Source organism: Kogia breviceps, chromosome 14 (assembly GCF_026419965.1).
Source record: "Kogia breviceps isolate mKogBre1 chromosome 14, mKogBre1 haplotype 1, whole genome shotgun sequence".
NCBI lineage: Eukaryota > Metazoa > Chordata > Mammalia > Artiodactyla > Physeteridae > Kogia > Kogia breviceps.
The window spans coordinates 56,729,119-56,755,598 of record NC_081323.1 but is presented as its reverse complement, the minus strand read 5'-3'; the positions used below and the strand labels follow the sequence as shown (position 1 = coordinate 56,755,598).

The following is a 26,480-nucleotide window of genomic DNA, read 5'->3' as shown; positions in this document are numbered from 1 at the left end:
GAGCGGCGGCCTCTTCAGCACGGCGACCGGACTCTAGGGTCCGCGCGTTAGTCCCTCCCGGACCGACGGAACTAGTGGGCAGGAGGCGAGATCGGGCGGAAACAAGGTGCCCCGTCGGCCAATCGCCGGGTGCGGCGAGAGCAAGCTATCGGGACGGCCAATCGGTGAGTGCGCGCGGAGCAGGGTGCCCTATCAGGGCCGAGAAGGGGCGGGACGGGTAGCCCCGGCGCTCCGGCCCGAGAGTAGCGATGGATACGGTGCCGGAGTGCTCAGCGCCGGCGGCTGGTGCGGGCGGTGTCCGGGGCGAGCCGGAGCGGGCGGGTTCCGGGGCGCTCACAGCGTCGCGAGCTGGAGGCGGGGCGGGTGCCCGCGCAGCCAATCAGCGGCGGGGGGTGGGCCCGGGCGCGTCGGAGGACTGAGCGGCGAGCGGACGGCGGGCCGGTGACGGTCGCTGGGCAGCGAGCTGCGGCGATGGCGACTGTGGTGGCAGCGACGGCGGCGGAGCGGGCGGTGCTGGTGAGGCGCGCGGGCAGGGTGGGGCGGGGGGCGGCGGGCCCGGGCGGCTGACTGCGGGCCTGTCCCCGCAGGAGGAGGAGTTTCGCTGGCTATTGCAGGACGAGGTGCACGCCGTGCTGAGGCAGCTACAGGACATCCTCAAGGTAACGCGCCTTGAGGGCCTGTGCGGGCGCCCACCCTCCCTGCCCTCCCCCAGCAAGGCTCCTTCCCCGGCCTCCCGTGGCTGCCGCCCGAGCGCCGACTGTGTACGCAACGCGCGGTGTTCAGACCAGGCCCTGCCCTTAGAGGACTTAGAGTCTAGCGGGGGGGCAGTAGCAGATAATTACTCAATTCCACAAGCAGCCCTGTGAGCGCGGCGGGCCTGGATTGAACCCGGGGGTCGGGGAAGGCCTCCTTTGAAATTGACATTTAACCTCAGGTCTGAAGGACCCAGCATTTTGACCTCAGCCAAGTACTCTATCTCTCTGGGCCTCCCCTTTGCAAAAACAAGATACTAGTATCGGCCTCAGGGCTGTTGTGATATAAAAAAGCCAATAGAACCACCAAAAAATGTCCAGGCAGTGCCTGGTAAAGCCAAAATTGCAGGTTGCCATGACTACTGTCTCCCCTGACTTTGCTCCCCACTTCCAAACCTTACCCAAGCTGGGAGGGTATCTCTCGGTTCTCTCTCCCGGGTTGGGCACACAGTAAGCTCCCAGGGAGTGTGGAAAGAGCAGGTATCGGCTCAGGTAGGACCTGAAACTCAGGCTGTGGGGTGGGGCCCTGGGAGTGGGGCTTCTGGACACAAGGCTAGGCTGGAGTGGGTGAACTCTACCCCTCCCCCGTCTGCCCCGCAGGAGGCCTCTCTCCGCTTCAGTCTGCCTGGCTCAGGCACCGAGGGGCCCACAAAGCAGGAGAACTTCATCCTGGGCAGCTGTGGGTGAGCCTGGACTGGGTTCGGGGGTGGGCTTTTGGGGAGGGGGGACACTTGGGATACCCTCTAGGACAGGTGGCACGGCCCTGCCCTGCATACTGATTTCAGCTCCAGCATCCAGAGGGTATGCAGTGGGACAGGCTGGACCATCCTGTGACAGCCAGGGACAGCCTGTTGGGAGGATGGGGTGGTGGGAGGGGCAGCTGCAGGTGCTGCTCTGACTTCCATGTGTTGTAGCACAGACCAGGTGAAGGGCGTGCTGACTCTGCAAGGGGATGCACTGAGCCAGGCGGTGAGTCTCCCGGCCCCTCTCCCCTTCCCGTGCTGCCACAGGACTCTGGGGAAGAGCGTGGGGGCCTCCTGCTTATCCCAGCTCTGCCGCCAGCCAGCTGTGTGACTCTGGGCAGGATCCTTGACCTCTCTGGGCCTCAGTTTCCTTGTTTGTAAAATGACATTCTCCCTAACCTGCTCATGAGATTGGTGTGTGGCTTCAGTGACAGGTGCAGGAAGTGGGGAGGAATGCTTTGCACACAGCGCTACCTGGCCCTACCTGGATTCTGGGCCCCAGGAATCATGGGCATTGGCAAGATTAGTCTGGCCCCAGATCAAAGTGCAATCAGCCAACATCTGAGCTCCAGCTGCACTTGACCCTGTGGCAGGTGCCAAGGCCTGGGGGAAGGTCCCTCTCCTCGGGTGGGCATTCTGTCCCTTGGCATGTACACATGTTTCCTGTTTGCCCACAACTACAAGCCTCCTCCCAGACGAAGCCGCCTTCCCCTTTCTTGGCTCTTTTCCCTTTCACTTCTCTGTGGTTCCTCTTGGGCCTGTTTCCTGACCTCCCTGTTCACTTCCCAAATGGCCAGGGTGTTGAGAGGCCCTCTGACCCATGGAGTGGCTGTGGCCTGAGCCACCGTACACACCCCATTTCTGCCCCCGGCTCAAGGGCTCAGAGTGGCCAAAAGCGGGAGGGCATCCTTCTGCCTAGCTTATCCCGCTCTTGCCCCTCAGGATGTGAACCTGAAGATGCCCAGGAACAACCAGCTGCTGCACTTTGCCTTCAGGGAGGACAAGCAGTGGAAGCTGCAGCAGGTAACTGGGCCCTTCCCCAGCCAGGACTCAGGGGCACAAGGGCAGGCAGGGGCAGTCCCTTGCAGTGCTGGGGCCTCCTGGGTTGGCCACTGTGGGGACCTGCAGCTGCAGCAGGCTTGGGAAGGTGTTTCCTAGCAGCACAGCTGTGGTGGGCAGTGCCTGGTCTCCTAGCCTGTCCTATGTGTAGGCCCCCAGCCCAGCGGGAGCTACAGGGATGCCATGAACAAGTCACTCCCTGCCCAGAGCTTCCAGGGGCTTCCCTTGGCTCTTAGAGACCCAAGTCCATGCTTCCTAACAGCACCTATGTGATTGGGCCTGGCTTCTGCCCCCTCCCTCTCTCCTCTCACTGACCACCAGCTGTTTCCACCTCAGGGCCTTTGCTCGGGCTTGTCCCTCTGCCTGGAGTCCACTACCTCGGCTTTTCTCATCACGCGAGCGTCAGCTCAAGAGTCGCTTCCCTGGAGCCTCCCCCTCACCGCCCTCATCACCCTGTTTGTTTCCTTGTGCAAGTTGCACAGTCTGTTACCTTGTGCCTTTACTCTATTACTCTTTATCCTCCTTTGGAAAGTGAGCCACATGAGGCCAGGGACCAAGCCTGACTCAGAGCACCCAGCCAGGGCCTGGCCCGCAGGTGGCACCCACCCTGCCCCTCCTAGGAGGATAGGCCCTCAGGGTGGGGACCCGTAGGCTGGGGACCCCAGGCACGGTGACTGCTGTGAAGCTGGCTCCTCTCCCTGCTGAGGCCCAGCCCACTAACCGCTCATTGGGTGCTGTTTTTAGATCCAGGACGCCAGGAACCATGTGAGCCAAGCCATTTACCTCCTTGCCAACCGGGATGAGAGCTACCAGTTCAGGACAGGAGCAGAGGTCCTCAAGGTGAGCTGCCCGCAGGGATGGGAGAGCCAGGTTCCCTGACCTCTGCCTGGGCCCCTAGAGAGCTCTGCCCCCACATTCTCAGGTGTAGCCTATGGTTGACCCTTCACCTCTCAGTGTATACATGTCCATCCAGCCACAGTTGAAAGGCTCACAGCCCAGGCTCCAGAAACAGACCTGGGCTCTGATCCCAGGGCCCCCACTATGAGTTGTGCAACCTCAAGTCACTTACTTAGCCACTCTGTGTCTCAGTAGCCTCACCTGTAAAAGGGGGACAAGCTGTAGTGACTGCCAATCGTGATGATGCAGGTAAAGTGTGGCCACTAGTAAGCACTCGGTGAACAGTAGCTACAGGTTTTAGTACCAGCAAGAGAAAAACTTTTGTAATGGACAAGATGAGCTCAGATGCCCTGAGTTCATGCTTTAGCTCTGCCCCTGACTTGCTATGTGTCCTCAGGTGGTTCACCTATCCTCTCTGGACCTCATGAAAATTTGAAACCAGATGGACTAAGTTCTCTCTCAGAACTGTGACTGCCCTCTGGGGTGTAATGTGCAGCCCCCATGCCTCCACCCAGTAATTATGCCTTTCCCTGGAGCCAGGTGACCCCAGCGCCATGGCAACAGCTGGATGAATAGCTGGAAGCAGTGGAAACTGGGGCTCTGAGTTCGAGCCAAAGCTTTGCTCCTTGGCAAAGGGAAGGGATAAGTGCAGATGGTTCCACCATTCCCTAGCTGTGTGACCTTAACTCTTTGGAGCCTCAGTTTCCTCACCTGTGAAAATGGGGCTGGTATCCACCGTAAGGCCTCAACTTAGCCATCCCAGTTCTTCCTTGAGGAAGCCCTCCCTGGCCCCTTGCACACAAGCTGAATTAGGGTCCCTTCTTCTAAGCTCCTGCATTGCCTGTACCCTCATCCACAACGCCCTCATGCCCCTGGGACTAACTTCTGGGATCTTCTATTCCCCATTGGATCAATACCCAGGATCCCATGCAGTAGATAACCTTCTGTCCTGCCCCCAACCCCCAGCTGGAGCCCAATTACCTGCATCTTTAACAAGCCACTTGCTGCAGGAGTTCGGGCCCTGAGACTGTGACCCCCAGGGAAGGAGCTAGGAGCTACCATAACTTTGTTGCTACTGACACGGGGAGGGGGAGGGGATCAGGACCAGGCCCCGCTGCCCTCACAGCAGCTATGACCAGCCCCCTTCCCCCAGCTGATGGATGCCGTGATGCTACAGCTGACCAGAGCCCGAAACCGGCTCACCACTCCAGCCACCCTCACTCTGCCTGAGATCGCTGCCAGCGGCCTCACGGTCAGTGGTGCCTCAGGCCGGCCCCTGCTCCAGGAGAGGCGGTCCCAACAGAGGGGCCCAGCTCGCACCCCAGAGGGACACAGGGGTGCCAGGAGGTCCTGCAAGCCCCAAGTTGTCGACAGAGTCCTGTGTGCAGTTTTCTGGGATGGGGTACTTGGCTTCCATTCTGCATCCCCCAGATATGTACCCCCCTGATCTGGATCAGTGGGTCCCAAGCCCAGTGGTGCAGGAAGCTATCTGGGGTACCTGAGAAGACACTGGCAGCCCTAGTCCATGGGATGGGGACTGGGAGTCCCCCGGGGTGGTTGGAGGGAGGGGCGGGGGGGGATGTGCCTGCTCAGCCCTCATCCCCCTTGCCTGCCCGGCCCCCCTCCCCACAGCGGATGTTCGCCCCCGCCCTGCCTTCCGACCTGCTGGTCAATGTCTACATCAGCCTTAACAAGCTCTGCCTCACCGTGTACCAGCTGCATGCCCTGCAGCCCAATTCCAGCAAGGTGAGCACCCCACCCACCCCACCCCTGCCCGCCCCAGGCCCCAGGCCTGACCCAGTCTGATGTTCTTCTGCCTAGAACTTCCGCCCAGCTGGAGGTGCCGTGCTTCACAGCCCTGGGGCCATGTTGTAAGTACAGTGCCTAGGAGGGGTCCCTGGAGTGCCCTCGACCGTCTGCACCTCAGGGGATAGGGTCCTGGCCGGCTGAACTGCCCTCAGGGACTCTCCCATCTCCCCACAGCGAGTGGGGTGCACAGCGTCTAGAGGTGAGCCACGTGCACAAGGTGGAGTGTGTGATCCCGTGGCTGAACGATGCCCTCGTCTTCTTCACCGTCTCCCTGCAGCTCTGCCAGCAGCTCAAGGATAAGGTGGGGACATGGGGGGTCAGGGCCGGGCTGGGCCTCACGCAGATTAGGCCAGCCAAACAGCAGGTGGTTTAGCCCCTTCTTTTTTGGGGTGGCACACCTCTAAAGCACCCCCTAATCTTAAGATCTGTTGTACCTTCTGTACACCCCAAATAGGTGGGCCATTGTATTGCTTGGCAACAGTATCCTCTTCCTGACACGTGGCCCTTGGTTCACTTTCAAATCTTACCTGGGTCACAGAGGGTGCAGCAGGGACCAGATCCTCTAGCACCACCACTCACCATGTCCCCCCATCTCCCTCCTTCCCCAGATCTCCGTGTTCTCCAGCTACTGGAGCTACAGGCCTTTCTGAACAGAGCGCCCAAGAGCCTGTCCCCCTGGGAATGGCCCCTGCCCAGGGAGTTCCTGTTCCCCCTCCCTCCGCCCCACCCCCCACACTCACACCCACGCACACAAAGTGCTGGCCAGAGCTCTGGCCAGAGCTCAGCACTGTGGCCTATTTATTTCCCTCTTCACCCTGCCCTGCCTGTCACATCTGCACAGATGGGACTGAACACTGGACCCACAGGGAGGTAGGGACACGGGCATGCATTTTGTTTTGAGTGGGGGAGGTCAGGAAGGCGGACCTTCGAGGTAGCCTATAGTCCAAGCCCTGCCCTCCTCTCAAGGCAGGAACCTTTGGACTCAGGCTGGGGCCAGGCCCAGGGCTCTCCTTCCTCCCCTCTTCTTCGCAGTCTTCGAGCTCCTCCAGGATGGCAAGGGGCAGCCACACACCCCCTCCCACTGGAGCCTGAGGAGTGGGTGGCGGTCCTAAGCTCTGAGTTGGGAGGGAAGGAGGACAGAAGCTGCCCACCATGAGCTGTAGTGCCCTTGACTGTGTTCGCTCGGCAACCCTGGCTGAGCCTTCAAGAAATAAAGACCATCCGATTTTGCCTGGAGCCCTTCTGTCTGCCTGTCTGTCTGTCGGAGTAGGGACCTGGCCAGGGGTCCCTGATAGTCAGGAGCTGGGCCAAGTACCCAGTGACTGAACCCCTGGCCTCCGATGGCCCAAATGGGATGGTGAATGGGCAGCGGCTGGGTGGCTGCAGCACATCACCTGAGGTCTTCTGGTGACAGTCATGCCATCTGAAGGCTGTGAGGGACACGGGGCATCTGGATGAAGCAGTGGGGGCCTACACTGCCCACCCTGATTGGAGGCTCGGAATACACTTCAGACTCAGGCTTTGGCTGAACAAGGCATTGTTATTGCTGCCCAGCAGGACAAAGGCAGGGGAGCAAGGACTCTCCGCATTAAGGCTCCAGGGCAAGGTTATCAAATCCCCCGGTGTGTTTCTGCAAGAGAGGCAGAGAGGGGCTGGTGGCTTCACGCCTCGGCCCCCGGCCCGCCCCACCGCCACCTTCTCAGCCTGGCTTTGGTACTCGGGGGCTCACCTTCTGGGACCTGGAGGAGCGGCTTTGGCAGCAGCCACAGCAGCAGCAATGGATGCAGACGACCAGCAGCAGGAGGGCCACAGCGCCTGCAGGCAGGATGGGTATCCAGTTACGGCCCTCGGCCTAGGAGGCTGCCGGGGCCAGAAGCCAAGCCACACTCACCGAGGAAGACGAGGATGATGATGAAGGCACCGGTGTCCCACTCGGACTGGAACAGCTGGTGGCTCCACAGTTTCCCCAGCACTTGCTGGGCTGTGGCGCTCAGCTCCTGCTCCACATCCTCCGTTAACAAGGCCATCTCAGCTGGATGGTCCTGGGTACCCACCTGTTCCAGCCCCCCAGAGGGCTACCTCAGAACCCTGGGCTCCTCTGGGGCTGCCGCATCCCTGCCCCCCTGCAGTCCAGCCCTGGCCCTGCCATCCCACACCACCCCTCTTGGCCCCAGCCCCTACCCCAGCCTCTCTTCTACTTCTCTCCTGGCCCTGGCCTGAGCAAGCCCCTCCCAGCCCACTCCCCCCAGCAGCCCCACCCCTGGGCCCCCACCTGCCCTGGAAATCTCCCAGCCAAGCAGGTACTAGGTCCTGGGAATACAGACTATTTCCTGCTTCCGGGTCTATACCACCTGAGGCCTTGGCAGCCAGCCCCGCCCCCCACCAGTCCCTCAGGGCCCATGGGGGCAATGACGGAGCTCAGGTGAGGGCGGGGCCTGTGCCCTGCCGGTGTACTTCCTGCCTCCCAACCTCAGCAGGTGCGGCGTGGAAGGAGGAGGCCACAGGCCTCTTGGCCTCTTCATTCCAGGGATTTTTTTACTTTTCCTCAATAGACCAGACAGCCAACCTGGAACACAGCAGACACTCAGCCGCTGTTGCCTTCATGAATGAAGAAAAGACAGAAGAAAAATGGTGGCAGGTTGGAAGGAGGGAGGGAGGGAGATGAAAAAGAAGAAAGGAGGGGAGGGGAGGGAGAAGATGTTTCTGTTCCACTGCCCTTGCCTGGGCAGCGACTGTGTGCCTGGCAGCGCAGCAGCAGCCTTTGGGGTCCTTCTCTATTCTAATCCTCACGGTGACCCTTGTGAGACGATGGTTATGGTCGCTCAAATGAGCTCTCTCCCCAGAACTTGGAGCCCGGGGCCCCTGACACAGCACCTGGAGCTGCCTCGCCTCCCCCCTTCCCCCCAGAGCAGGGGCCAGGCCTGCTGGGCCCTGGGGACCGGCTGTAAATCAGGTGGACACACCTTCTTGTCCTTGTGGGGCTTACGGTCTCGCTGGGAAAACATGTTGGCTAATGTTAGGCTCTGTGCCTGACGCTATACAGGCACACTTTTCTTTACTGCACTTCACAGATGTTGCCTTTTTGATAAATTTAAGGTTTGTGGAACCCTGAGTTGAGCAAGTCTATCGGTACCATTTTCCAGCAGCATTTGGAAACTTTTTCATTTTTATTATATCTGTTACGGCAGTCTGTGAGGGGTGATCTTTGATGTTATTATTGTAATTATTTTGGCATTTTTTAGCAAAGTATTTTTTAGTCAAGGTACGTACGTTGTCTTTTTTAGACATAATGCTATTGCCCACTTAATAGACTACAATATAGTGTAAACAACTTTTACATGCACTGGGAAAGCCGTGTGACTTGCTTTTTTGCAATATTTGCTTTATTGTGGTGGTCTGGAACTGGACCCACAATATCCCTGAAGGATGCGTGTACCTAATGTATTCATCATGGCAATCCTAAAGTGGGTATTATTGCCATTCCCATTTTACAGATGTGAAAACTGAGGCCTTGAGAAGTTCAGCAACTAGCTCAGGTCACACATGTGTTCATTTCCTGTTCTTGCTATAACATACTACCACAAACTTAGTGGCTTAAAACAATGCAAGTTTATTATCTTACAGTTCTGGAGGTCAGAGTCCAAAATGAGTGGGCAGGGCTGTGTTCCTCCTGAAAGTCCTAGGGGAGAATCAATTTCTCGGCTTTTTTTTTCCTTTTAATTTATTTATTTATTTTTGGCTGCATTGGGTTTTCGCTGCTGCGTGCAGGCTTTCTCCAGTTGCAGCAAGCGGGGGCTACTCTTCGTTGCAGTATGTGGGCTTCTCATTGTGGTGTCTTCTCTTGTTGCGGAGCATGGGCTCTAGGCGCGCTGGCTTCAGTAGTTGTGGCACTTGGGCTCAGCAGTCGTGGCTTGCGGGCTCTAGAGCGCGGGCTCAGTAGTTGTGGCGCACGGGCTTAGTTGCTCCACAGTACGTGGGATCTTCCTGGGCCGGGGATCAAACCCGTGTCCCCTGCATTGGCAGGCGGATTCTTTTTTTTTTTAATGTGTTTATTGGAGTATAATTGCTATACATTGTTGTGCTAGTCTCTGCTGTACAACAAAATGAATCAGCCACACTCATACTTATATCCCCACATCCCCTCCCTCTTGCGTCTCCCTCCCACCCTCCCTATCCCACCCCTCTACGTAGTCACAAAGCACCGAGCTGATCTCCTTGTGCTATGCGGCTGCTTCCCACTATCTGTTTTACGTTTGGTAGTGTATATATGTCAGTGCTACTCTCTCACTTTGTCCCAGCTTAACCTTCCCCCTCTCCATGTCCTTAAGTCTACTCTCTATATCTGCGTCTTTACTCCTGTCCTGCCCCTAGGTTCTTCAGAACCTTTTTTTTTTTAGATTCCATATATACGTGTTGGCATACGGTATTTGTTTTCTCTTTCTGACTTACTTCACTCTGTATGACAGATTCTACGTCCATCCATCTCACTACAAATAACTCAATTTCATTTCTTTTTATGGCTGAGTAATATTCCATTGTATATATGTGGCAGGCAGATTCTTAACCACTGCACCACCAGGGAAGTCCCAGTTCCTCCAGCTTGTAGAGGCCACCCACCCACATTCCTTCGTTCATGCCCCACCCCCATCACTTCCACTTCTGCTTCCATCCTCACACCTTCTCTGGCTCTGCTCTTCCTGCCTCCCTCTTTTTTTTTTTTTTTTTTTTTTTTTTTTTTTGTGGTATGCAGGCCTCTCACTGTTGTGGCCTCTCCCGTTGCGGGGCACAGGCTCCGGATGCGCAGGCTCAGCGGCCATGGCTCACGGGCCCAGCCGCTCCGCGGCATGTGGGATCTTCCCGGACCGGGGCACGAACCCGTATCCCCTGCATCGGCAGGCGGACTCTCAACCACTGCGCCACCAGGGAAGCCCCTGCCTCCCTCTTATAAGGACCCCTGTGATTACACTGGCCCACAGGATAATCTCCCCATCAGAATCCTTAATCACATCTGCAAAGTCCCTTTTGCCACCAAAGGTAACATATTCACAGGTTCCCAGGGATTCGGATGGGAACTCTTTGGGCACCATGATTCTTCCAGCCACACCTAGTGAGCAGAGAAGTCAGAACTGGAACCCAGGTGTCAGATCCCAGAGCCCTTGACCATCATGTAATACAGTCTCCTGTGCTGGGATCCCCATCTTACACCCTCCATCCCCTCCATTCCTGTTCTGAGATCTCAGATTCCTGTTGCCCAAGGAGGGTAACTTTGAAATGACTGTTCTATTTCAAAAGGGGGTAGAGACACAGCCACTGGGGAAAACAGTCCCTTGAAAAGTTACGCATAGTGTTATCATAAGACCCAACGATTCCACTCCTAGATATATATACCCAAGAGATTAAATCATGTCCACACCGAAACTTGTACACAAATGTTCACAGCAGCAGTTTTCATAATAGCCCAAAGTGGAAACACCCCAGAATATCCACAAACTGATGAATGAATAAACACATTATGGTCTCTCCTTGTGGTGGAATATTATTCAGCCATGAAAAGGAACAAAGCACTAACACGTGCTACAAAGTGGATGAACCTTGAAAACATGATGCTGAGTGAAAGAAGGACAAAAGGCCACATAGTATGTGACTCCATTTATATGAAATGTCCAGAATAGTCAAATCCATGGAGACAGAAAGTAGTGTTTGCCAGGGGCAGGGGGATGGGGATAGGGTGCTTAGTGGTAATGGAATTTCTTTTAGGGGTGATGAACATGTCTTGGAACTAGGTAGTGGTGGTAGATTCGCAACATTGTGAACATATCAATACTAAATGCCACTGAGCTGTTCCCATTAAAATGGCTAGCAGTTAATATTATGTTCTGTGAATTTTACCTCAATTGAAAAAAAAGCGGGGAGGGGGGATGGTTTAACGACTGTGACCCCTGCCCGCCCCTTGGCCTGGCTGAGTGGGCAAGAGCCAGTCCTCTCCTCTCCCCACTGACCCTCAGTCTTCCTGTCCAGACACCCAGGTGCCTCATTTCTTGTTTATTCTCATTAAAGAAAATCTGTGATATTCCAAGTCATTAAAAGACAAAAAGCACCCATAGAGCCCCTCGGACCTAAGCAGACCAATGATGGGATAGAGGCCATGGCAGGATGCATCAGGCCGGTCAGACCTCAGACTCAGATCTTGCTCCCAGCCCTTAACACCCACCCGTGTGTGACCAGAGGCCCACCCCCTGACCCCTCTCTGCCTCAGTTTCCTCATCTGTAAAATGGGTGTATGGAGAGTATCCCCCTCCTCAGGCTGCTGAGGATTGAATGGAATAATCGATGTAAACACTCCCTTGGCACAATGAATGCACTAAATGGCCGTGTATTACTCTCACCCAACCGTGTATTACTCTCCCTCCAGTCTTGATTCTTTGGATACATTGGGCTCACCTGCCATCCACACTCTGCTCTGATCACTTTACTCTTGGCTTTCCCCAGTCCACATGGCCAAGAGTGCTTTGAATGGTCCTGCTTTCTGCAGACCTGATCCTCCAGTCCACAGTCCCTGTGGGCATCTTCCCCCCAGGTTTCCAGACTCCTACATCACTCACACGTGACACCTCTCCTGGAGAAAGTGTTTTCTGGGCATAGAGGCTTATCTCCTTAGGAGACATTCCCAGAGACAGAATCTCCTCCCTTGCAAGGTGGGTCTCCGTGTCAGCAGCGCTCTTTGGTCATCCGCACAGAACGTTCTCATCTGCGTTGATGAGGAGGCCAGCCTTGCCATGTCCCTCAAGAGCTGTGGTGTAGCTTGAGAGAGTTGTCCAGCAGGAATGGTACACGTTCAGGGCAGGCTCTTCCCAGGGCCCTGCCCAGCCCCACTCCTGGCCTCCAAGCCTGAAAAGTGAAGTTTAAGCCTCTGTCTTCAGATGTGTAGAAAGTGGGGGAGCAGAAGGGCATGGGCAGGGAGGGACAGAGGCTGCTGGGGCTCAGGACAGTTGAGCTGAGCAGATCGGGCAGAGTTGCTGAGTCCTGGTGGGCAGAGTGGGGGCGGCAAACCACCACCTGCTTTTGTAAATAGTCTGAGACGCAGCCACTCCCGTCCATCTACTTGTGGCTGCTCTCCCTCTGCAATGGCAGAGCCGAAGAGTAGTGCAACAGAGATCTTATGATTGGCAAAACTTAAAATCTATACTATCTGGCCTTTTATAGAACATTTGCCAACATCTGAGACGGGATTGCTTAGGGCTTGCAAACTCAGGTGCCAGGAAACAGGTGAGAACGAAATAGTGAGATGAACTTGGTATAGGAAACATCTTATTGGGGCGACATTAGGGAGGGATGAGGACTATGGCAAACTGGAGAGCACGTAGCCCATCCAAAGAGGGCAGCTAGGGAGTTCCAGGGTGGTTCAGTGGTTAGGACGTGGCACTTTCACTGCCAGGGCCCAGGGTTCAATCCCTGGTCAGCAAACTAAGATCCTGCAAGCTGCATGACGTGGCCAAAAAATTTTTAAAAAAAGAAAAGAGGGCAGCTTGTGTCAGCTGTAGGCTGGACCCAGAGTTGCCAAGGCTTATAATCTCTAAGATACACCAGAAATCTAGAGGTTTGTGTGAACAAGAAAAGAGGCCGCAGAGGGTGAGCATGTGGACACAGATCCCAGCCCTGCCGCTTCCTCACTGTGTGACCTTGAACCACTCACTGGACTCTCTCTGATCTGTAAACTGAGGGGTAGTAACAGCACTTACTTCACAGGGCTCTGATGATTATTAACAAGTTAACATCCTAGGGCTCCTAAAACAGTGTTGTGCACAGACAAAACTGTGGCTATATTGGCAATTTAAAACACTACGATGACAATGGATGGACCAGAGAAAACACATGGATGTTGTACTTTCTGGCCATGGGTCACAGGTTTGCTTCCCCAGCAGAGTGGTTAAGGGGCATGAACTTGGAAGCAGAGGGACTGGCTGCTGCCCACAGCTGCCACTTACCAGCTAAGTGACCTTGGGCAAAGGTACTTCCCCAGGCAGGGGCAGGGGGTTCCTGTCTATAGAACTAGGCTGGGGTCATTGTGAGGGTTATAGGACAGTGACCCAAAAGGGCCTGGTGGAGTAGCTTACCTGTCCCTGTTCTCAGCCCCCTGCTGCAGAGGAGCCCACAGGTGGGGGTCACAGGAAGGGGGTGGAGCTCAGGTTCTTCAGTTAACTGTCACCCTCTCCCCTCCCCCCTCAGCACATAACCAGGGTCTGCCAGGACAGGGCATCCCCCCAAGGCTCCCACAGGGATCCAAGGCCACCAGGTGCCACATGAAGCTGCTGCTCTCCCTCTCTATCCCCCGTGGGTCCAGCCCCTGAGTTTTGCCAGGCTGGCCACACTCTGCTGTGGGAGAGTCTGAGTGGGGAGAGACAGATCCCTGGGGCTGGTGCATATCAGAAAGCAGGTTCAGTCTCCCCTGAGAGGCAGCTCCCCCAGGCACCCCTCGACAAACCCCGTGGGCAGTGGGGACTTGGGGGGTGCATAGGTGAGGGGGCATGAAGTACGGGAGTGCCTGGGAGCAGGTCTCAAGAGTCAGGGTTCAGAAATGAGAACTCGGGTGGTCCCCCTCTGGAGCCCCAGCGACCCCCTTCTCCGCACCCCACCCGGATGACAGGCATCATTGTTCCTCAGCCCCATGGACCCCCTGAGGCAGTCCCCCTCCCCCAGCTCGTCACGGGCCTCCAGCCCGAGGACCCTACCCTGCGAGATGCTTGGTTACGTGGGCATCGAGGCCGTGCTGGACCAACTGAAGATCAAGGCCATGAAGATGGGGTTTGAGTTCAACATCATGGTCGTTGGTGAGTGAAGGGCCTCGGGCTCACAGGAGGACAGACCAATGGATGCCACCCTGTGGGCCTGGACCTATCACCTCTCGGAGCCTCAGTCTCCCCATCTAAAGTGGGCCTGATAGTTGTACCTCACCAGAGTGTTGTAGGTGGAAATCTGGGAAACACTGAATTGTGAAAAGACAAAAATCACCGTGAAGCCCCAACCAAATTTAAACAAAGCAATAAAAGGGGATGCCATGTGTGGCAGGAAGTAGGGAACACCGGACTCAGATCCTGGTCCCAGGCCCTAACAACCCCCAGTGTATGACCTGGGGCAGGGCCTCTGACCCCTCACTGCCTCAGTTTCCCCATCTGGCTTAGCACAGTGCCTGGCATCTAGGAGGTTCCCCATGGGTCAGTTTTATCTGGAATTGCATTTTTATATATGCAAAATTAATGTAGGTCAAAAACTACACTTCTCACAAACTGGATATAATGGAACATAAAATGTCAGAGTGTGTAGCACCAACTAAGGGCATTATTCTAAGGTGGGGGTACCCAACAGAAATGTCATAGGAGGGGACTTTCCTGTCTATCCAGTGGTTAAGACTCTGCACTTCCACTTCTGGAGGCCCGAGTTCAATCCCTGGTCAGGGAACTAGGATCCCGCATGCCACGTAGCGTGGCCAAAAAAAAAAAAAAAAAAGAAATGTCATAGGAGCCACTTACATAATTTTAAATTCCCTAGTAGCTTCCTTTAGAAAAGTAAAGAGAGGGCTTCCCTGGTGGCGCAGTGGTTCAGAGTCCGCCTACCGATGCAGGGGACACGGGTTCGTGCCCCGGTCCAGGAGGATCCCACATGCCGCGGAGCGGATAGGCCCGTGAGCCATGGCCACTGAGCCTGACAGGCTCCGCAATGGGAGAGGCCACAACAGTGAGAGGCCTGCATACTGCACAAAAAAAAAAAGAAAAGAGAAACAGGACAACTTACTTTTTTTTTTTTTTTTTGGTGGTACGTGGGCCTCTCACTGCTGTGGCCTCTCCCTTTGTGGAGCACAGGCTCCGGACGCGCAGGCTCAGCGGCCATGGCTCACGGGCCCAGCCGCTCCACGGCATGTGGGATCTTCCCGGACCGGGGCATGAACCCGTGTCCCCTGCATCCGCAGGCGGATTCTCAACCACTGCACCACCAGGGAAGCCCCAGGACAACTTACTTTTAATCGTCTTTTTTACTTAAACCAGTACATTCCAAAAATACTATCATCTCGACGTGTAATCCATATAAAACATTATTCATGAGATCATTTACGTTGTTTTTGTCATGACAAGTCTGCAAAATATGGTTTATTCTCTTACACCAACAGCACATCTCAGTTCAGATTGGCGTATGGCCGTATTGCCAGTGGCAATAGCCAGGTGTGGCTCCCATATTGGATAGCACAGCCCAAAGGACAATTTCAGTTCTTTTTTAATTTTTTAAATTTTATGTATTTGTTTATTTTTGGCTGCATTGGGTCCTCATTGCTGCGTGTGGGCTTTCTCTCTGGTTGCAGTGAGCAGGGGCTACTCTTCGTTGAGGTGCGTGGGCTTCTTATTGAGGTGGCTTCTTTTTTTTGTGGAGCATGGGCTCTAGGCACATGGGCTTCAGTAGTTGTGGCTCGCGGACTCTAGAGCGCAGGCTCAGTAGTTGTGGCGCACTGGCTTAGTTGCTCTGCGGCAAGTGGGATCTTCCCAGACTAGGGCTTGAACCTGTGTTGCCTGCATTGGCAGGCGGATTCTTAACCACTGCGCTACCAGGGATGTCCCAATTTCAGTTTTAGACACAAAAGTGTGTCCTGCCCTGTGATATAGGATGTTTCCTACTGCAGGGTGTGGTCCGCAGGGAGAATGGACCATCTATAAGCTCAGGCAGCATACGGGAATCTCACTAAAAGAAGCCAGACATGAAAGAGCACGTGCTGTGTGATTCCTCAAGTAGAGGGCGGGCAGCGCTGCTCCCTACCAATGAAGTCAGGAGAGTGGCTGTCCAAGGAGCTGTGTTAACAGTTACTGCGAGGAGGCAGGAGTGGTTTTGGGCGGAGCTGTGTGTTCTGTCTCTTTATCTGGTGCTGCATACATGGGTGGTTTAATTTGTAAAAAATGCATTGACCTGCCCATCAACAGATGAATGGATAAACACAGTGTGGTCTATCCATCTGATGGAATATTATTTAGCTATGAAAAAGTATGAAGTTCTGGCACATGCAACAGTGTGGCTGACCCTTGAAAGCATTATGCTGAGTGGGAGCAGCCAGATACAAAAGGACAGTTATTGCAAGATTCCATTTATATGAAATGTCCAGGGAATTCCCCAGAGGTCCAGTAGTTAGGACTCGGCACTTTCACTGCTTAGGGCCCGGGTTCCATCCCTGGTTGGGGAACTAAGATCCCATAAGCTGAGTGCAGCAGCCAAAAAGAAAAAAGAAATGTCCAGAATAGGCAAATCCATAGATAGAAAGCAGATTAGTGGTTGCCAGGGGTTGGGGGGAAGGTGAATGGGGATTGAGTGCCTAATGGATATAGAGTTTCTTGCTGGGGTGATGAAAATGTTTTGGAGCTAGATAGGGGTAGTGGTTGCACAACATTGTGCATGTACCCAATGCCACTGAATTGTACACTTTCAATGGTTAATGTTAATTTTTTATTATATGAATTTTGCCTCAATAAAAAATGGGGGAAGGCACTGAGCTGGAGACTTATGATAATACGTGCTTTTCTGTATTTGTTATACTTAGAAAACAGTTTACTTTCTAAAACAATTTATTTAAGAATTTCAGAAACATGCCTAACGCATCCACAGTTGTTGCTGTCATGTGATTACTCACAGGACAGAGCGGGCTGGGCAAGTCCACCATGGTGAACACACTCTTCAAGTCCAAGATGTGCAAGTCCACCATGCCAGGCCTGGGGGTGCCCACACCCCAGACGCTGCAGCTGCAGTCTGTGACCCAGGGTGAGTGAGCACCCCCTCACCCCACCCCCACCCCACCCACCCAGGCCCACTCTCAGCCCCTCTGCTCTCCTCCTACAGTCATCGAGGAGAGCGGCGTGAAGCTTAAGTTGACAGTGACCGACACGCCCGGCTTTGGGGACCAGATCAACAATGACAAGTGGTGGGTCCTGGCGGGGAGGTGGGGAGGGCAGAACCCTGGCTTGCCCCTGCCCCTACCCCTCCAGTCTTTGGGAAACATCCAGGCCTGGAGCCACCTGGCTGTGGCATCTTTGAGGCTCAGTTTATTCGTCTGTACAGTGGGTGTGTGCAACTCTCCCCCCAAGATCAAAGGGAGTCACGTATGTAAAGGTCTTAGCTTGCTGCCTGGAAGCACTCGATAGAGGCTATGGTATGGCAGGGGGATAGAAGCCCACACTCCAGAGTCAGGACCCCTGGGTTTGACCACTTCCCAGCTGTATAACCTGGGCCTGGCCACAGAAGCTCTCTGAGCCTCCTCTTCCTTCTTCATAACTTGCGGATGACGACATCCCCCTTGCAGAGTTCTAGGCTCTCAAGGAGATGAAACACACACACACACACACACACACACACACAATCAGGACTGGCTGCACAACTCTGTGACCCAGTGCAATGAAAATGTGGGGCCCTTATTCAAAAATTACTAAGAACTGTAAGACCACACCCACAGAGCATTCAGCCCTGCATGGGCCCTTCTTGGTTCAGAGCCCTGGGTGCCAGCTCCATCCACACTCCCATGAAGCCAGCCCTGCACACAGCACCTCACCGAGCACTTAGTATGTGCAAGCTCTGTTCTAAACATAGGGATACAGCAGTGAACAGAACTGATGAACATCTTTGTCTCCATGAAATATATATTGTCATGGGTGTGGGGAGGCAAACAGTGAACAAAATTTTGTGGAGGGTGAACCTGAACTCTTTATCACCGACAACACTTCTGGGAGTGAAAGGGAGATGGAGCTGTAGTTGGTGGGGGAGTGCAGTTTTAAGCAGAGTGATCAAGGCAGAGGGTGGTAGGTGCAAAAGCCTTGAAGTGGGGGTGGGGTGGGAGGGGAGGCAGAGCTCAGCAGTGGGATGGGGTAGGGACTTGTAGGGCAACATAAGGACTTTGGCTTTTCTTTGGCCACTGGAGGCTGAGCAGAAAAAGGATCTTTCTGGCTGCTGCGTTGACAATAGCCCTGTGGGGGGAAGGGACCCTGGCAACAATTGGGTGAGAGTCCCTGGTGGTTTGAACCAGGCTGCAGCAATTTCTCTCCTTTAATGCTCACTCCTCCCCTACAAAGTAGGTGCTCTCTTACTGTCCCCATTTTAAGGAAGAGGAAGCTGAGAAAGAGGAAGCAGAGGTCTCTCTGAAGATGCAGGGGTGTGGGGGGATGGTACTTGGGTGACCAAGGGCCTCAGGTTGTGTGGGACTGAAATTCCTGTGTCCCAGGCAAACGGGGCGATTAGTCATCCAAAGGGGAGAGCACCCAGAGGACCTAGGTTGAGGGGGGCTCCTGGCGAGGTTCTGAGGTTGAGCCATCTCCCACCCAAGCTGGGACACTATCCTGGGCTACATCAATGAGCAGTACGAGCAGTACTTGCAGGAGGAGATCCTCATTACCCGGCGGCGACACATCCCCGACACACGAGTGCACTGCTGCGTGTACTTCGTGCCACCCACCGGGCACTGGTAAGGTGGCTGAGCCGGTGGGCAGAGGGCCACCTGCGTGGGGAGGAGAAGAGGAGGAGGAGGGACCCCCGGGGTGGGCTGTGGACTGGCACCCGCTCATCGTATGCTCACTGCCATCCCTGCCCCACCTGAGCAGCCTGCGGCCCCTGGACATTGAGTTCCTGCAGCGGCTCTGCCGGACTGTGAATGTGGTGCCTGTGATCGCCCGGGCCGACAGCCTGACCATTGAGGAGCGAGAGGCCTTCAAGCACAGGGTAATCTGGGCACCAGGGACAAGTCTGGGGTCAGTGGGGGTGTGGAGGGGGGGAGAGTGCACAGGTGGGCTGAGGTCACCTGTGTGTGGTCCCCAGATCCAGGAAAACCTGAAGACTCACGGCATAGAGGTGTATCCACAGAAGTGCCTCGATGAGGACATCAATGATAAGGTCCTCAACAGCAAGATCCGGGTAGGAGGCCATGGGAGGTGGGGAGGCTGGTGGGACCAAGGCTGGGTGATGTGCTTCCCACTCATCCTTTCCATCTGAAGATTCGTCTCTCTCTGCAACTTGGGGAAAGTTCATATATTTCTAGCAGGTATGAATCTCCACTAATCCACAAACTCAAGGTGAGCAAGAAATAGGTCATATCAACAACCCCCAGAATGGGAGAAAAATGTTTGCAAATGATATATCTGATAAGGGACTTGTATCCTGAATATATAAAGAACTCTTACAAATCAACAATAAAAGACAAGTACCCCAAGTTTAAAATGGGCAAAGGATTTGAATAGACATTTCCCCAAAGAATTTATACAAATGGCCACTAAGCATATGAAAAATTGTTCAACATCATCAGTCATGAGGGAAATGCAAATCAAAACCACAATAAGATACCACTTCACACCCACTAGGGTTGTTAGTATCAAAATGACACACAATGACAAATGTTAGTAAGGATGTGGAGAAATTGGAACTTTCACACACTTCTTGTGGCAGTGTCAAATGGTGCAGCCATTTTGGAAAACAGCCTGGCAATTCTTCAAGGTTAAACACTAAGTTACTATATGACCCAACAATTCCACTCCCCAAAGAAATGAAAACCTATGTTGACATAAAAACTCATACACAAATGTTCATAGTAGAATTACTTGTAATAGCCAAAAAGTGGAAACATTCCAAATGTCCATTAACTTGCGAATGGATAAACAAATGTGGTCTATCCATACAAGGTAATATTACTTAGCCATAAAAAGGAATAAAGTTCTGATAGATACTACCCTAACCCTAACCCAATGTGGATAAATCTTGAAAATGTGATGCTAAGTGAAAGGAGCCAGACACAAAGGGCCAAATATTATATGACTCCATTACATGAAATGTCCAGAATAGGCAAATCTATAGAGATAGAAAGTAGACTTGTGGTTGCCAGGGGCTGGGAGGTTTAGGGGAAAATGGGGAGTGACTGCTAAAGGGTACGGGCTTTCATTTTGGGGTGATGAAAGTGCTCTGGAGTTAGATTTTGGTGATGGTTGCACAACTTGTGAGAATACTGAAAACTACTGAACTGTACCTCTAAAAGGGCAAATTTTGTGGTATGTAAATTATACTCAGTAAAGTTGAAGAAAGAAAGAGAGGAAGGAAGGAAGGGAGGGAGGAAGGGAGAAAGAAAGAAGGAAAGGGGGAGGGGAAGAAAGAAAGGAAATAGTTCACATCTTCATTTTCTCTGAATCAACTGAATTTCACCTCTAAGCCCCCATCTTCCTGTCCTTGTGGTACATTCAATGTCAGTCTGTCTGGATCCTGCAAAGCACCTGGGTGAGGCCTGGGATTCTTCATCCATAGACACCTGGCCTCCACTCCCTCCCCCAGGGACCCTGCTAACCCACACAGCACTTTAGCTTGAATTAGAAAAAGGAAGTAGCTTCCTTCACAGAAGGCAGCCTGTGTGGGATTTCAGCCCTACACAGCCTCATGGTGGGTTACCTTTGTGCAGTGCACAAACTGCACATCTGTACATGGAAGCCCTGCTTCTTGTCTGGCATCCAGTTTCTCCACACATTCCCTCTTTCTGCACCGCATTGGAGCTATGAACAGTATTTCTTGTGAAAGGTTCAGAGCCTTGACCTTCTGCTTTCTGTCCTGAGGCCAGCAAAGACAGCAGCCTGGTCACAGCTGAAACAGTGCTGGGGGAAATAAAGGAGAATGTATTCAAATTAACCTCTCAATAAATCATCCAGATATATAACATCTATTGAGGGTCAAATATGGGCTGATGCATAATAAGTGTGCAAGAGACAGTTATTATTATTAGCATCAATTTATTCCCCATCACAACCTAATTCTTAGAAAAACAAACCTACATGCAGCACTTGTCTGTTTAATCTCCACTTCCTGCCACGAATAAATAAACAACCAGAATTTACAACAGGGCTCAGCAAACTTTTTTTGTGAAGGGCCAGACTATGGTAAGTATTTTAGACTTTGTTGCAATTACTCAACTCTGCTATAGTAGAATGAAAGCAACATAGACAAGAGTAAATGAATGGCGGGGGCTGTATGCCAACGAATTGCCTGCTTTGGCCCAGGAACCATAGGTTGCCAGCCCCTGGTTTACAAAATTCTCTCTTTCTTTTTTTTTTATTTTTAATTTTTTGGCTGCGCCCCGCAGCATGTGGGATCTTCCCCCACCAGGGATCGAACCCATGTCCCCTGAGGTGGAAGGGCGGCGTCTTAACCACTGGACAACCAGGGAAATCCTCTCTTTCTCTTTTTAAATTTCTTTTATTGAAGTATAGTTGATTTACAATGTTGTGTTAGTTTCTGGTGTACAGCAAAGTGATTCAGTTTTATATATATATATATATAATGCATATGTATATATATATATTTATATATACATGTTTATAAATATATATATATGTTCCTTTTCATATTCTTTTCCATTATGGTTTATTACAGGATTTTGAATATAGCTCCCTGTGCTATACAGTAGGACCTTGTTTTTTATCCAGTCTCTATATAGTAGTTTGTATCTGCTAATCCCAAACTCCCAGTCCATGCCTCCCCCACCCCACCCCCTTGGCAACCACAAATCTGTTCTCTATGTCTGTGAATCTGTTTCTGTTTTGTAGATAGGTTCATTTGTGTCATATTTTAGATTCCCACATATAAGTGATAATCATATAGTATTTGTCTTTCTCTTTCATTTTAAAATAAATTTATTTATTTATTTTTGGCTGCATTGGGTCTCCATTGCTGTGCGCGGGCTTTCTCTATTTGCCGTGAGCTTGGGCTACTCTTGGTTGCAGTGCATGTGCTTCTCATTGTGGTGGCTTCTCTTGTTGGGGAGCACGGGCTCTAGGCACACAGACTTCAGTAGTTGTGGCTCACGGGCTAAGAGCACAGGCTCAGTAGTTGTGCACAGGCTTAGTTGCTCTGTGGCATGTGGGTTCTTCTGGGACCAGGGCTTGAACCCATGTCCTCTGCATTGGCAGGCGGATTCTTAACCACTGTGCCACCAGGGAAGTCCCTGTCTTTCTCTTTCTGATTTACTTCAATCTCTAGGTCTATCCATGTTGCTGCAAGGGGCATTATTTCATTCTTTTTTATGGCTGAGCAATATTCCATTTTGTGTGTGTGTGTGTGTGTGTGTGTGTGTGTGTGTGTGTGTGTGTGTATGCCATATCTTCTTTATCCATTCAGCTGTCAATGGACATTTAGGTTATTTCCATGTCTTGGCTATCATAAATAGTGCTGCTATGAACAAAGAAGTGCCTGTATCTTTTCGAATTATAGTACAAAATTATCTCTTAACCCTCATGATGATGGTTGAAGGTGGTAAGAAATTGGGGATGAGCAGAATTATATCACTAATGTAGCTCTGAGTAACACTTGGTTTCCAAGACTTGTTCTGCTAACCCCTTCATTACGCTAAGCCCAAAATTATGCTTCCCAAACATTCACAGAGCCCTGCATCAGTATTGTCATGACTCGCATTTTACAGATGAGGAAACCAAGGCACTGATTAAACTTTGTGTCTTCTGACTTCAGATATCTGTGCTCCTTCTATCACTTTCTTTCCCCACAAAGGACAGCATCCTGCCGGTTCCTATCTCAGTGTCTTCTCTCTCCACTTCCCGGGTGGGGCCAACCCTCCGATCTTGTCCCTTCCCTGCAGGAACGAATCCCCTTCGCTGTGGTCGGGGCTGACCGAGAGCACATTGTGAATGGGAGGTGTGTCCTGGGCCGGAAGACGAAGTGGGGCATCATTGAAGGTCAGTGCAGGGGCCCTGGCGAGGGCTCAGGGGAGAACATGTTGAAAGCCCTGTTGCCTTTGGCATCCTTACAGAGCCCGGCACAGGAAACAGACAGACCTGGGATCAAGTTCCTTTGTGCAGCTCGGAAGCCCAGGGCCTCAGGTTCCTCACAGTCAAATGGGATCATTGTAACATCAACCTCATAGGGTGGTTGGAGGGGGCAGAGCCTCCACTTTGCATGATACCTGGCACCCAGGAGGCACCCTATTCATTCACTAGAATTGATTGTGGGCCTACTATGTGCCAGACATGCTATGTGGAATTCCTGAAGGGATACAGTGAAAGCAGGACCAATAATGTCCCTGTGTCCACAGAGCTGACCAGACAAGGACAGGTGGGAAAAGCACAGTGAAGGAAATGTGGGATGGGAGGGGGTACCTGAGGGAACAGAGAAACGCCCTGCTGATTCAACAGTTGTTTATAGGAGCCACCTGTACCAGGGGCTGGGACACAGCTGTGAATGAATGAATGAACTAACAAACAAACGGGAGGTGGGCTAACACAGAGAGACATGTGGAGAAGGGCTGGCCGTGGCAGGGGGTGTGCAGCATACAGCAGGCACTTACTCGGTGCTGGCCGAGGGCAGGGTGTGTAACAGAGCCTGCGCTCAGGGGTCTGGTGCCGTATCTTGCAGTGGAGAACATGGCTCACTGTGAGTTCCTCCTCCTGAGAGACCTGCTCATCCGGTGAGCATGTGGGGAGCCCGGGGGGCTGCGGGGGCCCGGGAGGATGCCCTGGAAGTCCTGCTGACCTGCCGCCCATCTCCCAGCTCCCACCTCCAAGACCTGAAGGACATCACACACAACGTCCACTATGAGAACTACCGCATCTTCAGACTGAATGAAAGCCACGTGCTGCCCCGAGGGCCCAGCTGGGTGAACCTGGCCCCGGCCCCGGCCTCTGTCCCTGCCCCCGCTGGCCCCCAGGCCACCCCCGGACCCCCAAAGGTCTGTTGGTGGGCCAAGGACAACTCAGATGAGGAATTCTGAACACCGGCACATCCCAGGCCCATGGGGCTCCCCGAGTCCTGGGCAGCCCCCTGACACACACCTGTGTACTAGAGCATGTATTAAAGGGTGGACATTGCTTTTTATGAAAAGCTGTGCTTTGAAAACAAAAGGCGTCTTGTAAATGACTTCTTGGAGCTATCCTCAAATAAAAGTATTATTCTTTTTAAAATAGTGTGAGACTCTCAGGCCCTCAGGAGTCTTGAAGACCTGGGAGGGCCTGCCTTAGACGACCAGCCCCTTCTGCTCCAGAACCAGAGTCAAGTTCCAAATCATGCTCTGACGTCTGTCCCAAAGCCTCCCTCCTGCACGGGGAGTCCTAAACACTTAAAAACTCATCTTTGCCATCTTCCGCAAACTCTGTGCCCCTCACTCCTGCCTTCCCTTTTGCCCCACCCTGGCAGACCAGAATGGTGAGAAAACAACTCCAACTTTGGAGCCTGGCGAAGCTGATGTGAAAATCACCGCCCTGCCACTGACCTTGTGCGATGTGACCTTGGGCAAGTCACTTACTCCTGTGGGCCTTAGTTTCCTCATTTATAAAACTGGGGTGATACTATCGCTCCCACAGTGTTGTGTGGACAAAACGGAGTGATTCAGGGAATGTGCCTGCCACCCCTGGAGAAACAGCTCTCAGAGATGACAGGAACAGCAGAGACCACGGGTACAGGGCAGAGGTTGTGCCCACAGGGTGTGTGAGCACTTCCCAGGACTCTCTGGAACCCTCAAAAGGAAATGGACTTCACGGAAGCCCACATGATACACCCAAGCTCCCCTAGGGCACAAGCAAGCAGTGAGCATTCAGTAAGTGACCATGGGGAATAGCAGTGGTACCCTAGCTGCCGGCCTGCACGCTCCTGGTCACTGGGGCAATCTTTTTTTGAGGGGTTGGGTATTCCAAGGACAGTTGGTCCTGCTCTCTGCTGATGACTTGACCTCCGGTTCTGGAAGATCTTGCCACACCCACAGTGATGCTGCAGCCCATGCTTGGCACAGATTCAGTTGTGTACCCAGTAACGGCCGTGCACGGATTTCTTCTGCATTTCCTGACCTGTGTCAGCTGGGTGAGGGTGAAGGCCTCAGCTGACACATCTTGGGATTCCCCAGGCCCAGCAAGCACGGATTACAACTCGAGCTCTGCCGCTTTTTAACTGCAGGACTTTAGGACTTTAGACAAGTCACCTGACATCCCAGAATCCACTTCCTCCTTTGGAAAACAGGGACAGCATCGCCAACCTCCTACTTCAGCGTGTGTGAAGACAAGCCTATTCACAGACGACCAGGTCCCATAAGGAGCCATTCTACTGATTGTTTTGTTCCGTTTTGTAGGCACGGCGGGGGGCAGTGGTTTCTTTTATGTGGTACACTAATCAGGTTCATGTCATAATGATACAGTCATTGTATTAACAATAGTGGGCATTTTTTTAAATGGGGAATCACAAAATGAATTCCCATGTACCTGGTATAATAAAATATTCCCCCGATTTCACAGACGACAATGTTCATAGCAACTTAATTCATGATAGCCTATAACCGGAAACTGCAAATGTTGGGTGGCAGGAGAGTGGATAAGCTATGGTAGAGTCACACAATGGACCGCTCCTGGGCAATAAAAATGAACCTACTACTGATAAACACAACAGCATGGGTGAGTTTCACAGACCTAATGGAGAGTGAAAGAAGTCAGCCAGCAAAGAGAATGCACCCTGTGGATGCCCTTTTACAGAGTTCAAGAACAGGAAAAATCAATTGAAGGTGATGGAAATCAGATTTATGCTTTTCAGCAAGGGCTGAGAGTGCCGACTGGGGAGGGGCATGAGGGAGCCTTCAAAGAATTGAAAATGACCTAAATTTTGATCTGGGTGAGGTTACACAGGTGTACAGCTTTGTAAGATTCTTTGAGCCATACCCTTCAGATTTGTGCACGTTACCGTAGCCATATTATACTGCAAGTATAAAAATCTTAGATAGTGAAGAGAAATTTTAAAAAATTAAAATAGGAACAGTATACAACCAATAATGCCTGCTTAAAAATCAGTACTGCAGTTATTTTAAATTATTTATGAGAATTTTGCTAGGTTTCAATATTTCAAGAATGCAGATTCCCAATGATGGCTATTTTGTTGTTGTTGCTTCTGCTGTTAAAAAAGCACATTAGGGGCTTTCCTGGTGGCGCAGTGCTGAAGGATCCGCCTGCCAGTGCAGGGGACATGGGTCCCAGCCCTGGTCCGGGAAGATCCCACATGCCGCGGAGCAACTAAGCCCGTGCGCCACAACTACTGAACCCATGTGCCACAACTACTGAAGCCCATGCACCTAGAGCCCGTGCTCCACAGCAAGAGAAGCCACCACAATGAGAAGCCCATGCACCTCAACAAAGAGTAGCCCCCAGCCGTCACAACTAGAGAAAGCCCGCACGCAGCAACGAAGACCTAATGC

General features: G+C 52.6%; 3 protein-coding genes across 5 annotated transcripts; 2 read left to right on the top strand and 1 right to left on the bottom strand.

Annotated features, from left to right (window-relative positions):
* Nucleotides 1–7: 7 nt before the first annotated feature.
* Nucleotides 8–6,496, top strand: ROGDI (rogdi atypical leucine zipper). Of its 3 annotated transcripts, none has more exons than XM_067012505.1 (11): nucleotides 8–164; nucleotides 588–659; nucleotides 1,353–1,435; nucleotides 1,667–1,721; nucleotides 2,438–2,518; nucleotides 3,299–3,394; nucleotides 4,605–4,703; nucleotides 5,084–5,197; nucleotides 5,273–5,322; nucleotides 5,435–5,561; nucleotides 5,869–6,496. In XM_067012505.1, exons 5-11 carry the CDS (start codon nucleotides 2,453–2,455, stop codon nucleotides 5,908–5,910), a joined length of 594 nt encoding a protein of 197 aa, XP_066868606.1. In that variant the 5' UTR covers nucleotides 8–164; nucleotides 588–659; nucleotides 1,353–1,435; nucleotides 1,667–1,721; nucleotides 2,438–2,452; the 3' UTR covers nucleotides 5,911–6,496. The 3 variants fall into 3 exon arrangements, with proteins under 3 accessions (XP_066868606.1, XP_058894772.1, XP_066868605.1); XM_059038789.2 differs by lacking the exon at nucleotides 8–164 and adding an exon at nucleotides 338–516; XM_067012504.1 differs by lacking the exons at nucleotides 8–164; nucleotides 4,605–4,703 and adding an exon at nucleotides 384–516.
* Nucleotides 6,497–6,848: 352 nt separating this feature from the next.
* Nucleotides 6,849–7,287, bottom strand: SMIM22 (small integral membrane protein 22). The gene is made up of 3 exons (XM_067013703.1): nucleotides 7,152–7,287; nucleotides 6,990–7,075; nucleotides 6,849–6,890 (listed from the first exon to the last, which is right to left on the bottom strand). The coding sequence occupies exons 1-3, from the start codon at nucleotides 7,285–7,287 to the stop codon at nucleotides 6,849–6,851; spliced, it is 264 nt and encodes an 87-aa protein (XP_066869804.1).
* A 445-nt stretch (nucleotides 7,288–7,732) lies between these two features.
* Nucleotides 7,733–25,672, top strand: SEPTIN12 (septin 12). Its single transcript, XM_059038780.2, has 10 exons — nucleotides 7,733–7,898; nucleotides 13,922–14,088; nucleotides 16,925–17,050; nucleotides 17,129–17,210; nucleotides 18,603–18,740; nucleotides 18,877–18,994; nucleotides 19,091–19,186; nucleotides 22,896–22,992; nucleotides 23,669–23,720; nucleotides 23,804–25,672. The coding sequence occupies exons 1-10, from the start codon at nucleotides 7,867–7,869 to the stop codon at nucleotides 24,021–24,023; spliced, it is 1,128 nt and encodes a 375-aa protein (XP_058894763.1). The 5' UTR covers nucleotides 7,733–7,866; the 3' UTR covers nucleotides 24,024–25,672.
* Nucleotides 25,673–26,480: the final 808 nt, after the last annotated feature.